The 16,237-nt window shown below is 45.0% G+C and overlaps 1 protein-coding gene across 2 annotated transcripts in view; it reads right to left on the reverse strand.

Annotated features, from left to right (window-relative positions):
• The window catches only part of LOC145360297 (rho guanine nucleotide exchange factor 10-like protein), a 200,192-nt gene that overhangs the window by 126,955 nt on the left and 57,000 nt on the right, over positions 1–16,237 (reverse strand). Inside the window, exons 3-5 of one of the 2 annotated variants that reach the window (XM_080215444.1) lie at positions 10,452–10,589; positions 6,417–6,731; positions 2,974–3,001 (exon numbers count right to left, since the gene is read on the reverse strand). In XM_080215444.1, coding sequence (XP_080071570.1) covers positions 2,974–3,001; positions 6,417–6,731; positions 10,452–10,589 — 481 coding nt within the window. The remainder of the gene's footprint in view (positions 1–2,973; positions 3,002–6,416; positions 6,732–10,451; positions 10,590–16,237) is intronic. The other variant, XM_080215445.1, reaches the window with a different exon arrangement.

Genomic DNA, 16,237 nt, shown 5'->3' on the forward strand with positions numbered 1-16,237 from the left:
TAGCATCATATCATATAGTGAGGTGGGCGTGCGTATCTTGCCATCTTATCTGGGTGACATGGTGAAAAAGCACCCAACTTCACTGACCCACCGTGGAAGAAAGAAGTTAGGTCACCAGGAATGTTGTGAGGCCAGAGCCTCTCAATAACACTGAATTTGGAAGATCCACCCGCAGCTATTCCCCCCACCCACTGCTATGGTGTTCCAGGGTTGCTGGTGGCCTCCATCCTGAACTCCAGAGGCAGCCCCAGCCATTCTTCAGGTAAGTCTCGACTTCTGCACGCCACGTTGCTCCAGACATGTTCTGGGCTTGCGTGTTTTGTTGTTGGTGCAACAGAGCATCGGATGTGGATGGGGATCAGATTCCGGTCAGGCCTTCATCTGCATTCCACTAGGATGCAAATCACTTCCGTGCCAAACTCCAAAGGATCCCATGGGAAATTCACGCCAGAGAAGAACTGAGTTTTGGAATTCTGTCGAATTTTCCCTGCCTGCCTGCTGGTGGAACCAAGAGAAAATTCTGCCCCTAGTCTTTTGTCTAAAATGTACAGAGGTCAGAAACCAAACAAATTCCCCCAATTTTATGATTCTTTGCAACATGTGTGTAGTCTGGAAATGTCTTCATCAAAGTCAATGCTGAGTCAATCAGAGGCATGCTTGCCTTCGTCAGCCGGGGCATTGAGTTTAGAAATTGGCAAGTCATGTTGCAGCTTTATAGAATCTTAATTAGGCCGCACTTGGAATATAGTGTTCAATTCTGGTCGCTACACTACCAGAAGGATGTGGAGGCTTTACAGAGGGTACAGAAAAGATTTAGCAGGCTGTTGCCTGATATGGAGGGCATTAGCTATGAGGAGAGGTTGGAGAAACTTGGTTTGTTCCCATTGGAACGACGGAAGTTGTTCCAATAGAAGACTATAAGATTACGAGGGGCATGCACAGAGTGGATAGTCAGAAGCTTTTTCCCAGGCGGAAAGTGTCAACTACTAAGGTGCGAGGGGAAGGTTTAAAGGAGATGTATGAGGCAAGTTTTTTTACACAGACGGTGGTGGGGGCATGGAACTCACTGCCGGGGGGGGTAGTGGAAGCAGATACGATAGTGAGTTTTAAGGGGCAAATACATGAATAGGACGGGAATAGAGGGATCTGATCCCCAGTAGGGTAGGGGGTTTCAATTCAGTTTGGCAGCATGGTCAGTGCAGGTTTGGAGGGCCGAAGGACCTGTTCCTGTGCTGTAATTTTCTTTGTTCTTTGTTGTTCGATATATATCAAGTGTAATATTTCCAAGTTCACCCAATTAATTCTCACTTCCCAAATAAATTCTCAATCTGCATTCCTCAATTTGATTCGGAGCCAAGGGGATGTGAAAGCAGGTTATTTTCCGTGTTTCTTTAATTGGTGTGCTCAAATTAGTTGTCAAATCATCTCAGAACTTAACTATTGGATGAATTGTAGGATCATCATGTTAAAATTGCTATCTCACGTCAGAGCAATAATCACTCTGTCAGAGAATGACGCAAAGTGAATCCCACTCACATCCCCCTCGCTCCCAAAGGAAAGAAAGGAAAAGAAGTCCTTAATTTTATATGGTTTTTAAGAAGCATCTCAAATTGCATCCTCTGTGAAAGCTCAGACCCTTGTCAACAGTGCTGGTGATAGCAACTCTGCAGAACAGTGCCACAAGAAACAAAGGGAGAGAAGTTGCATTTATATAGCACCTTTCCATTCATTAATTATTTCCAGTTCCATTCCCATCTCCTCTCATTGCAAAGTAACCCACGGCAGTATGTAAGCGGACCTGGACAACATCCAGTCTTGTCCTGACAGTGGTGCCTGTGCTGGGTGTAAAGTGCCCGGCTATGGCTACTTCCCACATAAAAAGGCCCAGCCACCAACCCTGACCCACAACCTCACCAGCAGCACAAAATCCTCCAATAATAGACTGGGGAAGGAAGAAGGGGGTTTATCAGCAATGTCCAGCACTGCGTGAGAAAAACTGAGAGATCTGTGACTGATGTCGAGATCCTTTAAAGCCCCTCTACCATCCACAAAGCAATGTGGACGATGAGGCACTCATCTGGATATGTTTGGGTGTAACATCACTCAAGAAGCTCAACACCACCCAGAACAGGATAATTCATCCTAAATTCACCCATGCCATTACCATCCTTCGCTCTATTCCTGCCCACCCATCACCATGCGTCCACCTCTGTCCATCACCGGTAATCTCTACAGGATGCACTGCTATTAGTCACTAACATGAACTCTGACAGTGACTCCCTACCCTATGACACCTGCAACAACAATCTACAACAGGACCAATGTCATCACGTTCAACTTTTCCCCCAGGTCTTGCAGCATCCTGCTTTTGACATGTCATGATCCATCATTGTTGTTCTCTTACTATTTTGGATACCATTGTGGAGACGCCATTACAGTGAAGTAAGCCCACGCCATCTTTCAGAGAAACCAGGATGGACAACGAATGTAGTGACGTTCACAGAGGCCTTGTGTGGCCCTGTCGGGAACACCCCTGCCTCGAACCAGCACCTCTGGGTTCAAGTCCTGCTGACCATGGAAGGAGTGTTCAGGGTATGGTTCACCAGGTTAATGATGAGCCTGCGAGTTCTTCTAAAACATCCGCACGATTCCCCAAAGGGAATATAGTGAGTGCGAGGATACACAACAAACAACCGTTTCTCCCAATAGAAAACAAATAGCAAAAGAAAAAGAGGTTTAGCCTTGTTCATCAAAGCAAGAACAAGCCCTTTTATTATTCATTTGTGGGACATGGGCGTCACTGGCTGGCCAACATTTATTGCCCATCCCTACTTGCCCTTGTCCAGTGGGCAGCTGAGAATTAACCACATTGCTATAGCTCTGGAGTCACGTGTAGGCCAGACCAGGTACTTACAATATCTAATAATTGCACTGAATGTAAGAGAATGACAAATATAATAGTGAGAGACTCACCCTGAGCCAGAGGCCATGGCAGCAGAGTCTGAAATAAAAATGAGAGAAATTTAGGATTGCTGCAAGTATAGGTTTTAATCTTATTAATTTTGTTTTCCAAATCAACCCCTCCAACCACTATATACTGAATGTGCTGACTTACATTGGGTTAGCATTTTATGAATAGTATGTGCCTCATTCAGTCATCTCTCATGTGTAAACCTCCACAGTGAAAGAAATGAGGTTATTCAACCAGGCGAGACAGCAAGGGCTAACGCTATCCATATCGGTGAGAGATTGGAAACAAAACACTGATTGATCTTGTCTCACTCCCCGCCCTCAACCCCCCACCATCACTCAATTCAGGACGGAATTCTGGTCGAATCCGGCACCTTGCTGACGTGTACAGCTTAGTAAAACAGGCAGCAAGACATTTCTCAATTAGGTTATTGAGTTCATTCTAACATGGTCCTGTAGACTAATGTGATCCTCCTCATGCAAAACGTCATTTGCATGTATAACAACCTGAACAGAAAAAAAAGGCTGAGTGAATCCACGATACTGCACCAGTATAGGGAGCTGTGTTCACAGAATCATAGAATCCCTACAGGGCAGAAGGAGGTCACTTGGCCCATCGAGTTTGCATCGACAATAATCCCACACAGGCCCTATTCTTGTAAGCCCATGTACTCCCACTGACACTAAGGGGCAATCCCACTCAGACCTGTTCCCCATAACCCCAAGTATTTACCCCCCTAATCCTCCTAACCTACACATCTTGGGATACTAAGGGGCAACTTAGCATGGCCAATCCATCCAATCTGCATATCTTTGGAGTGTGGGAGGAAACCGGAGCAGCTGGTGTTGTGAGGCAGCAGTCACTGTGCCATACAGCAAGCAGACCTTCAGGAAAGTCGAGAGACGTAGCCTGAAAACTTTCCACCTTTTCATTATCATGAATGGAGGAGAATCAGGGCTGCAATCCCTGTGAATGCTGAATTGCAGAGTCACCTGACTATGCATTATTATAATTTTTTAATTCATTTACAGGACAAGGGCATCACCAGTTGGCCAACATTTATTGCCCAGCCCTAGCTGGCCTTTAGAAGGTAGCGGTGACAACTGAATGATTTGCTAGAGGGCAGCTGAGAGTCAACCACATTGCTGTGGATCTGGAGTCACACGTAGGCCAGACCGGGTAAGGACAGCAGATTTCCTTCCTTAAAGGACATTAGTGGACTAGATAGATTTTTCCAACAATGATTTCATGGTCATCAGCAGATTTTTAATTCGAGATACTTTTTATTGAATTCAAATTCCACTATCTGCCATGGTGGGATTCAAACCTGGGTCCCCAGAGCATCAGCTGAGTTTCTGGATTAAAAATCCAATGATAATACCACTACACTATCGCCTCCTGACCAACTAAATTACACACTGTAATGTTGAACTTTGAGTTCTTTGGGAGTTTTCCTCTGACATTCTGGAGAAAAACATCGGTGCACACTGCAAGAGGTTTTAAATCTTTGATCTTTAGTAACCAGAGTTTGAGTCCACTACTGACCTTTCACCTTTGATTCTAGCCCAACCAATGCAATAAATATCTCCCCACTGTGGCAACTGTACAGGCCCTACTTGGACCATGTCAACCCATTTCCCAATGGGTCCCAGAGTAACAGAGTCCCAATTAGCAATCTGACCCAGTAAATAGTAGTTTGTGTACTGATAACCTCGGGTGTACAGGCCACTGAAGCTCTCTCCCTCCTCGTTTGCAATGGAAACACAAGAATTTCTATAAAAAGGTGAGGGGCAAATTCTACTGAAAGCCCAGATGGTAAATGCGTTATGTGGTCGGATACTAACTCAAGCAGATAATAACGGTTGCGGTTTTATCTGCAATCTGTGTGGATTTAGGCGATTCCAACTGTAACCGTAGCCAGTGTGCTGTAACTGACCTCCACGCCCAGTAAGTTACAGACAGGAAAATGCCCCGGGGTTCTCTTGCTCCAGATTGCTGTTCAATGATCCATACTGAAAACTAAATGTGCATACTCAAGGGCAGAACACATTTAAAATCAAAGTCAGGTCATTCAGGAGAGAGGTTAGGAAACTATTTTTCCTGCAATGGATGGTTAAAAATTGTGGAACACTCTGCTCCACAAAAACCAGGAGATTTCAGCACAATTGATCATTTTCAATCTCAGATTTAGGGATTTTTTTTGGCAGTCAGTGGGATATGGAGCCATGGCAAGTGGAGTTAAAATACAGATTGGCCGTGCTCTTATTGAATGGAGGAAATGGCTCGAGGGGCTGAATGGCCGACTCCTGCTTCCATATTTCTTTGCATAGGCAAAGGGTCAACCCACAGCATGTAGACTACAGCGGTTCAACAAGGCAGCTCACCACCACCTTCTCAAGGCCAACTGGGGATGGGACAATAAATGCTGGCCAGCCAGCAATGCCCATGTCCTATGACTGAATAAAGAAAAAGGTATTGGGTGAAAACAGCAACAAGTTCAGCCATCATAGATGCCCTCATCCAAACATCTTGGGTGGGTCTCTTCATCCTCCCAGCCGCATGTTTCTCAGTGGCAGGAGGCAGCGTGCCGTTCACTGGTGGCAGGATTCTCTGATCCCGCTGCTGTCAATGGGATTTCCCATTGACGTCACTCCATGCCACCAAGTAATCCAAGGACGGGGTGCAGGAACAGAGAATTAACTGGCATGAACGGCCCATGACTGATTATTGGTGTGTGTGAGACCTGAGGGGTATTAGTGCTGAGATCCAGAGCGAAGCAGGGAAGAAAACTGATGAGAAGACAAATTGAGGAATGAGGAGAGTCCCTTCATCCCATCATACCAGTAAAATGCTATGGGTTCCTTCGCTCACCAACATTAAGGGTGTGATTTTCTCTGCTGTTCTCACTCCCATTGCAGCGAGGTCAGAAGATTTGGCGCCCAGCCAAATCTCCACTCTCTGCGGCAGGATGGGAAAATCTCACTGGCATGAACGGTGCTAAGATTCTGGCCAAAGGACTTCAAACAAAGGTACTTTATTCCTAAGCTCAATAATTATTTTCTGCCCAAGATCCCGGGGATAATTCCAATGCTTTTGCCACATGACCTCTTATGTAGCCACATCATTGTGTTCTCACGTGACCACTTGGTCTACAGTGTCCACATCCTTCACAGGTTGTGTATAATATTCAGCTTCCCCAACTGACAGAACTCCCTAAATAACAAGATGTAAAGTGTTTAAACTGATAATACTCATTACCACCTCTTCCTGAAGAAGGCAACTATAGGAAATGTTGCAGTGGTCGGGACAAAACAAGAACTCCAAGTACATTTATCATATCTAATGCTGTTCCTAATTGGGAAATCTGCATTGATAAGTCAGTCAGTCTGTGCAAGTACAATTATTTTGAAAGGTTCGAATGGGACTCAGGAACAATTCTTCTTACCTGTGCTGGTAGAATGTGCCATTGAATCTGTGGGAGATGTGATACTATTCAACTGAGATGTCGAGCTGAGAGTTTCCGGTATGTGGAGTGTGGAAGAGGAGGCGGAGTGTGGTGGTGGGACTGAATCCTGCAGAGACTGGGTAGACGGCACTGATTCGGATACAATATCAGTGGCCCCATCATCGCCTGTGTTTTCCAGTGAGATATCAACTTCCGGCACATTTCCTTCTTCTTCACCCGGGCTATCATCAAAATCAAACTCTTCTCCATATTCTTCATCTGAAGATGACTCCAACTGTCCAGTCAATTGGCCATCTGTCAGAACAAAAACAGAACTGTGGTCACATTGACTGACTTCACACGTAATGCCTATTCCAAACTGTCTGGAGCTCCCCAGTCTGTGCAAAGATCGATGAAGCTCTTCTTCTGAATGGCATCCAAGAAACAGCTTGTAATTCAACAGGCATTTCATCTGACAGCACTAACCTCCTAGATCTCACTCACCATCACGGCCCTGTTCTTTGTCCCAAACCTCATTCTTTATATTCATTCACAGAAAGTGGATGTTGCCAGCAAAGCTGGTACCTATTGCTCATCCTTAACTGTCCTCGAGGATGTAATGGTGAGTCACCTTCTTTGTACTGAGTGGCTTGCTGGGCCACTTCAGAGGGCAATTCAGAGTCAACCACGTTGCTCTGGATCTGGCTCACATGCAGACTCGATGAAGATGGCAAATTTCCTTCTTGAAGGATATTTCATGAACTGTTTTTTTTCCAATGTGGCACAGTGGTTAGCACTGCTGCCTCACAGTGGTAGGATCGTGGGTTCAATTCCCGGCTTGGGTCACTGTCTGTGTGAAGTTTGCACATTCTCCCCGTGTCTGCATGGGTTTCCTCTCACAGTCCAAAGGTGTGTGGGTTAGGTTGATTGGCCATGCTAAATTCCCTCCTTTGAGTCATGGGGATTAGCTACAGTAAATATGCAGAATTATGGGGATAGGGTAGGATTGTTGTTGGCGCAGTCTCAATGGGCCAAATGGCCTCCTTCTGTAACAAATACTAGTTTTGCTGGCAACATCCACTTTTTGCACTGCAGGGATTCTACGATTCAATGACAGTCAGGTAATTGCACGCTCACTTATGCTAAAACCAGTTTTCTTATTCTGGATTTATTCAAACAAGTGAATTGAAATTCCCCTGATGCCACAATGGAATTTGAACTCTTATCTCTGAATCATTAGCCCCAGCTTCTGGATCATCAGTCCCGAACTTTAACCACTATGCTACTGTTCTCAATTCTTCCTACCACAATCATTCCTTCATTAAATACTGGTCTTAGCCTTATAACAATATACTGTCCTATACAATGTTTGATCTTGCTCTGTTGCAATCACCGCCTCCTTTTCCAACTCCAGGAGTGTCAAAATTGTACATCAGAAGTTCCACAAGGCTTTTACTTGCAACTCTAGCTTTGTTCAGCTGTTCGGCTTATCTCATCTTTTTAATCTTGGCGATGTTGCAACACATCAAAGAACTATCCCAACACTGGGAATGATATATCAGTGGAGAACACCAGTGCTTCAGTGTGCGGCTCAGGTACGTAATGCACGCAGGACCGGATTGTCCTCCCCAGAAGAACGGCAACTGGGTGGAACTTCTCCCTGCACAAGCAGTGCCATCCAGTGTTTTTCCAATCATTATGTGATTTAGCTCTGTTGGATTGAAGGGAAATACGGTGCTGCTCTTAACATTTCAGAGACTGTAACTGCTTAAAGGAATAGAAGGAAATGACAGAAGGAGGACCACTGGCAAAGCCTTCAGTTACACCAAGTTTCTCCCAACTTTTCAAATGCTGCATGTGATAAGGGCATGGAGAGATTGGCTTTCCGATATCCAAGAGATAAAGTTTCTGTAGTATAAGGGTCCGGCGCATAAAGGGTTAATGTGTACAGTACCACCCACACACAGTGAGATAAGTGAACACATGACCTCCACTGGACAAAGTCGTGTGTAAAAACAAGCATGGAGACTAGAATGGGCCCTTTTTGCTTATCAATTCATGGGACATGTGTGTCACTGGCTGGGCCAGTATTTTTGCCCATCCTTAATTGCCCTTGGAGCGCAGTTGCGAGTCAACCAAACTGCTGTGGCTGTGGAATCACGAAGGCCAGGCTAGGTTAAGGATCGGAGATTTCCTTCCCTGAAGGACATTAGTGAACCGGATGGGTTTTTCCAACAATCGACAATGGTTTCACGGTCATCAGTAAATTCCATATTTTTTTTAGTGAATTCAAATTCCACCATCTGCCATGGCGGGGTTCGAACCCCGGGTCCCCAGAGCATTAGCTGAGCTTTTGGATTAAATTAAGCGATAATACCACTAGGGCATCGCCTGTCCAAGAAGCATGCAGGAAGCTCCCACAGATAGCAATGTGTTAATGGCCAGACTATCTTTTTTAGTGACGCTGGTTGCAGTATCTTGTCCAAACCCCTTTCCTCAGGTGGATGACTGATGACTGGTACTCGGGCCACTCCACCTCTTGTGCACCCAAGCGCTTCCTCGTAATGCACACTTAGCAGTGGAGGACTGGCATGGCTCCTCGAATACCAATTCTTTGCCGCAGATTTTAAAGGCAGCTGTTTCCCTCACATAAAAGGTTGAGAAAGGCACCTAATCAGCTTGATATTTAATTTCACCCGAGTGCCTGAAGCCATCCCATAGTGAGAATGCATTCACGGACCCTTTCTCTTTTGAACCTAACACTGCCACCCTCAGTGTCGGGCCTTGGGTGAAGCACAAAGGAAAGGTGGCAAAGCAGTGCATGTGAGATGCCTTGCAAGTATAACTAGCTTCCAGAGCATCAGTTACAGTGTGGGAACACGGTATGTGGGAAGGTAGGCACGTAAGCTAGCTATAAAGTTGAGTCATACTTCCAGCATTCTTAGAGGATGGGATCCCTTGACTTAATTTGTCTTAGTCAATCTCTTAGTGATCATTAAAATGTTTCATTGGTTAGCTGAGGTTGCGCAAACATTCTGAGCCACCTTCCTCCCAAATCGCTTGCTGAAACTGTTGTAAGGTGTTGGCTGTAGTTCAGTCTTACTAACATATTTGTAGTTTAAGTTCAGCAGCATTTATTAGCTCCTAGAAACTATATACACTGGGGAGGCGATGGCCTAGTGGTATTATCGCTAGGCTATTCATCCAAAAACTCAGCGAATGTTCTGGGACCCGGGTTCGAATCCTGCCATGGCAGATGGTGGAATTTGAATTCAATAAAAACTATCTGGAATTAAGAATCTACCGATAACCATGAAACCATTGCCAATTGTCAGAAAAACCCATCCGGTTCACTAGTGTCCTTTAGGGAAAGAAATCTGCCGTCCTTACCTAGTCAGGCCTACATGTGATTCCAGAGCCACAGCAAAGTGGTTCACTCTCAACTGCCCTCTGAAATAGCCTCACAGGCCACTCAGGGCAATTAGGGATGGGGCAACGAGTGCTGGCCCAGCCAGCGACACCCATGTCCCATAAATGAATTTAAAAAAAATTAGCTGCCACATTTCGTACATTAAAAAAGTGACTCCAATTCTAAAATGCACCTTGATGGCCTTAAAGTGCTTTGGGGTTTCCTGAGGTCAAGAAAGTTGCTGCATAAATGTAAGTCTTCCTTTGGAACTTTCCAGCAACCCAAGGAACACTAAACGCTGCTCAAACCCACAAAAGAAACCGGGAATTGGAGGGGGAGGGAACAGAAGCAATGGATGGGATTCTCTGATCTCATCCAAGGCAGGACCTATCGTCAGTGAGAACGGAAAATTTGGCATTCCGGTCAAAACTCCATTCTTTTTTGGCGGCAGCGGGAAATCCCAGCCATGAACGAGAGTGGAAAATCTCGGCCAATGGGTGATATAAATTTGTTGATAATCACCTGAAGATGAAAGAATTAACATTGATATTGCATCAGCTCTGCTGAATCTACTCTCTGCCTCTTTATTCTTTGTCCCTTTGTCATTATTCATGTCAGGGCTTTACCTGGCTGGGATCGCTGTTCCTTCTCGTTTGGCTGACTTTCACACGTGGATGCCTCTTGTACCACATTCTCTTCTTTCCTCACTGTTTGACCCACAGTCATGCTGGACAACTGGGGTTCAATTTCCTCCCCTTTCTGATCTGAAAGCAGATAGACAGCTCGATTAAACCAGGAGGATAAATTGTCATCTTTTGACCTCATACCTGAAAATTTACCTTGAAGAGCTGTTTAAAAAAAAACATGTTTTTTGAACAACTGTTGAGTTGAAGATTTGTAAAAGACACGCCCAGTTGATACTCCCCTAATGGTTATTATTTTGTCTTTTGACTAATAACTCCCTCAGATTTGTTTCAGCTGTGTTGCCATATCTTCATAAGAAGTCTCACAACGCCAGGTTGAAGTCCAACAGGTTTATTTAGTGGCACAAGCCACAGGCCTTCGGAGCGCTGCTCCTTCATCAGGTGAGTGGGAGTTCTGTTCACAAACAGGGCATTTAAAGACCCAAACTCAATTTACAAAATAATAGTTGGAATGCGAGTCTTTACAGGTAATCAAGTCTCAAAGGTACAGACAATGTGAGTGGAGAGAGAGTTAAGCAGAGGGTTAAGAGAGGGTTAAGAGGGTGCTTAACCCTGTCTGCACTCACATTGTCTGTACCTTTCAACCATTATTTTGTAAATTGAGTTTGTGCCTTTAAATGCCTTGTTTGTGAACAGAACTCCCACTCACCTGATGAAGGAGCAGCGCTCCAAAAGCCGATGGCTTGTGCTACCAAATAAACCTGTTGGATTTTAACCTGATGTTGTGAGACTTCTTACTGTGTTTACCGCAGTCCAATGCCGGCATCTCCACATCAGTGCCACATCTTCACTAGAGCTATGAGAAATCCCATCTATCCACATAAACAGGGCTTTTCCCACACTTTTAGGAAAATTATCCACAGTGGGGCAGGAAAAATGCAAGAGAAAAATTTGGCCAGCATTAAAAACACTGAACCGAGGTCCTCATTTGCCCTCAGGCACTAATGTACAATCCCATGGCCACTATTTTAAGAAAAGCAGGGGAGTTCTCCTGACCGGTACTTATCTCTCACCCAGCATCACAGAAACAAATTACCCGATCATTATCTCACTGCTATTTGTTATTTCTGTTTACAAACAGACGGCCACATTCCCCTCGGTGGCAACAATAACCAGACTTGAAAAGCACGTCATAGACTTCTCTGAATCCCTACAGTGCAAAGCAAACCATTCAGCCCATCAATTCTGCGCTGGCTCTCCAACAGTGCATCCCACCCTGATCCTAACCCACATATTTACTCCTGCTAATCCCCCTAACCTGGGACATCAAGGGAGAATTTAGCACGGCCAATCAACCTAACCAGCGCATCTTTCGGACTGTGGGATGAAGCTGGAGCGCCTGGAGGAAACCCATGCAGACACGGGGAGAAAAAAAAGGTAAAGTTTATTCATTATTGTCACAAGTTAGGCTTACATTAACACTGCAATTAAGTTACTGTGAAATTCCCCTAGTTGCCACAATCCGGCGCCTGTTCAGGTCGATGCACCTAACCAGCACATCTTTCAGATTGTGAGAGGAAACTGGAGCACCCGGAGGAAACCCACGCAGACACGGGGAGAATGTGCAAACTCCACACAGACAATGACTCAAGCCGGGAATCGAATCCAAGTCTCTCGCGCTGTGAGGCAGCAGTGCGAACCACAGTGCCACCCACCAAGGATGCTTATCCAGAAAAATTAGTCAAATGAGTGAAAATTAAATTTAGGAGCGATTGCTGCTCAACTGGTCTTGAATGCAGTTATCTATTACTACGATCAATCACAGCACTGCCAGCAATAGTGTGGTCTTTGAAGAATGTCTGCCACCTAATGGTGAGTTGTAGAATTACAGCACTTTTCACCAGAAGCTCTTTCTGGCAAAAGCTGCAACATAAAATTTTTTTGTGCGCTTAACACAGTAGAATGCAGTGTCACCAACTTTAGGTTCTTATGCAGCTACAGCTTAAACTTAACTCCTATTAGAGTAGTGCTGTCTGTGCATTAGTCTTTTGGGTGTTCACCACTCATTTTTGTGAACAGAAACCTCGGGTCATGATTTCCGCCAAGTCAGAGGGGTTCCCCGTTGTGGAGGAAATCCTGGAGGAGACCAGAAAGTCTAACACCGTCCCTGAACTCCCAGCATCTCCCATCTACCGGGGTGCAGGAGTGGAGTCAACATGCACAATTCTTGGAGACAGATACTGCTGCCACGGAATGGGATTTTAGAATAAGAGTATGGAATCTATTAGAACAGATAAGGTGAGGTCTGAACTTGGTGGGTGTGTTTGGATAACCAGGGTAGGGAGGTGAAGGTAGGTTGAGAGAGGTAAAGTACCCCTTTGGAGAGTTTCCAAGTGCACTTCTGCGAGAGGCAAGACATCCTTTGGGATTGTTAAAAGTGAAAATGACCCTGTACTTTTTACACCCAATGTAACTGGAATTGTCCAGCTGTCAAGGAACTGTCCAGCTGTTAACAAACCGTTAAGGGGCTGTCCAGCTGTCAAAGCTATCCAGGAAGAGTCAAAGCTGTCAACAAACTACCGAGGTGGAATTTGAACCTTCTCCCTAGAACATTAGTCTGGATTACTAGTCCAGTAACATTACCATTACGCCACCATCTTTTGGCAAGGTCCTACACAAGAGATTAATGAGCAAAATTAAAGCTCATGGTATTGTGGTGAGGTATTGATGTGGACAGAGAACTGGTTGGCAGACAGGAAGCTGAAAGTGGGAATAAACGGGTCCTTTTCAGAGTGGTAGGCAATGACTATGGGATACCACAGGGCTCTGTGCTGAGACCCCAGCTATTCACAATATTCGTTAATAATTTGGACAAAGGAATTGAATGCAATATCTCCAAATTTGCAGATGACACTAAGCTGGGTGGAGTGTGTGCTGTGAGGAGGATGCTAAGAGGCTGCAGGATGACTTGGACAGGTTGGCAAATGCAATATAGTGTGGATAAATATGAGATTATCCACTTTGGTGGCAAAAACAGGAAGGAAGATTATTATCTGAATGGTGGCAGTTTAGGAAAAGGGGAAGTGACCTGGGTGTCATGGTGGAACAGTCACTGAAGGTTGGCATGCAGGTACAGCAGACAGTGAGGAAAGCTAATGGCATGCTGGCCTTCATAGTAAGAGGATTTGACTATAGCCGTAAGGGTGTCTTGCTGCAGTTACACAGGGCCTTGGTAAAGTCACACCTTGAGCATTGTGTGCAGTTTTGGTCTCCTAGTCTGAGTAAAGACATTCCTGCTATTAAGGGAATCCAGTGAAGGCTTACCAGACTGATTTCTGGAATGGTAGGACTGACATATAAAGACAGACTGCATCGGCTGGGCTTGTACTCATATTTAGAAGAATGAGAGGGATCTCAAAGAGGCACATAAAATCCTGATGGGACTATACAGGCTAGAAGTGGGAAGAAAGTTTAAAGTTTATTTATTAGTGTCACAAGTAGGCTTACATTAACACTGCAATGAAGTTACTGTGAAAATCCCCTGTTGGAGAAGTCCTGAACTAGGGATCATGGTCTAAGAATAAGGGATAAGCCATTCAGGACTGTGATGAGGAAGAATTTCTTCAGTCAGAGTTACGAACCTGTGGAATTCTCTCCCACAGAAAGCTGTTGGGGCCGGTTCGTTAGATATGTTCAAGATGGAGCTGGACGTGGTCCTTGCGGCTAAAGGGATCCAGGAGTATGGAGAGAAGGTGGAAGTGAGATACTGAAAGTGCATGACATAGAACATAGTACATTACAGTGCAGTACAGGCCCTTCGGCCCTCGATGTTGCGCTGACCAGTGGAACCAATCTAATGACCCTCTAACCTAAACTATTCCAATGTTACCCATATGCCTATTCACTGACCATTTGAACGCCCTTAAAGTTGGCGAGCCCACAACTGCTGCAGCCAGGGCATTCTACCCTCTGAGTAAAGAACATGACAGCTATGATCATATTGAATGATGGTATAGGCTCGAAGGGCCGAATGGCCTACTCCAGCACCTATATGTTTATGATTCTACGTTTCTATCTCCCCATGTTTATTTCCTGCAAGTGCAAATCTAATTTTCTTTTAAAATCACAGATCATCTCTACTTCCACCACTCTCAAATAATCATTACCATTCACTGAATATTTTTGTTCTCTCATATTTGCTTGTATATTTTGCTGTCAATCTTAAATCTGTGTCCTCCTCGTCTTTGTACCATCAGCCAACATAAACCACTTTCCTTTGGCTACCTTATCTAAGCCTGTAATGATCTTGTTCAGTAGCTCTCTCCTCATCTCCTTCACTCCAAGCAGAACAACCCCAGCTTCTCCAACCAACCCTTGGAGCTAAATTCCCCTCATCCCTGAAACCATTCTGGTAAATATCCCCTGCACCTGTTCAAGACCCCTCACATCCTTCCTAAAGTATGGTGACCGGAACAGAATTTAAAATTCTAACGTGGCCTAATCAGAACTTTAGAAAAGATTCTTTTTGTTCTTTTTGTTCATTCATGGGAAGGGGGCATCACTGGGGCTAGGCCAGCATTTAATTGCTCTCGAGAAGGTGCCTTCTTGAACCACTGTAGTCATGTGTTATAGGTGCACTCACAGTGTTATTAGGGTAGGAGTTCCAGGACTTTTACCCAGCGGCAAGGAAGGCATATTTCCAAGTCAGGAATGGTGACTGGTTTGGAAAAGAACTTCCAGGTGGTGACGTTGCCATCTATCTGCTGCCCTTGTTCTAGCGATCGTGGCTTTGGAAAGTGCTATCTAAGGGGGTTTGGTGAGTTAGTGTAACTCCCCTACTTTTGTACTGAATACCTCCTTTTCTGAAACCTTAAGGACCCGCATCTTCATGAGGTGAGCTGCTTAAGTTCGCTAAAAATTGCTTGGAAGCCAATGCTAAAAGAGCACAGGTACCTGTATTTGCCTGGACCTTATCAATGTAAAGGCATCTTTCAATGATAAACATCTTGTCAAACTGGGCCAGACGGTTGTTGAAATAAGACATTTAAATATCACCATCCAGGATGCAAAATCTACTGATTACGCACAGGTACAACAGCCTTTTACTAAGTTCAAACCTCAATAGGGTAGGGCAGGATGTTGGCTTGGTGTCTGATGTGGGCTGCAGTGTTGATCAACATTCATTCTGAATTTCTGAAAACCTCAACTCACAAAACACAGAAGAGGAAACAGGAACTCTGTTTTTGGGGTGGGTGGGTTGGAATAAGGCTTCTGTTGGCTGGTTTACATTTTACTCATTTCAGAACATACCACTTATGAACCCGGTAACCATAAAGTCTACAGCGCACAATCGCATCCACCAGCCAAAGTGTCGGCCACACTGGAGATACTTATTCATTGCATGGCTACAAAACAGCAAGGAGAAAGCTCCTTGCACTTGCAACATGAATAAAAAAGAAACATCCTGTTCAGGCACAAACTCAGCAGGAAGCACCTGAGTCGGGAGGGTCCTTTGCAATTAGGTAACTCCCTAACAAGCAAAATGTGAGTAAATAAACAGCTTCCGTCTGCGTCAATACAGCCAGGGAAACAGCAGCCCTGAAAACCTGTGGGCTGCAATCCCGACAGTGGCACTGGGATTGCGTCCTCCAGCACTGACCCCAGCATAGCTAGCAGGGTCACCAGGAGGACAGATTTACATCAGCCCAGTGGGTTGTTTATACCACGCGCGGCACAGTGGTTAACACTGTTGCCTCACAGTGCCAGGG

Source organism: Carcharhinus amblyrhynchos, chromosome 30 (assembly GCF_965287045.1).
Source record: "Carcharhinus amblyrhynchos chromosome 30, sCarAmb.v2.hapA, whole genome shotgun sequence".
Classification (NCBI taxonomy): Eukaryota; Metazoa; Chordata; class Chondrichthyes; order Carcharhiniformes; family Carcharhinidae; genus Carcharhinus; species Carcharhinus amblyrhynchos.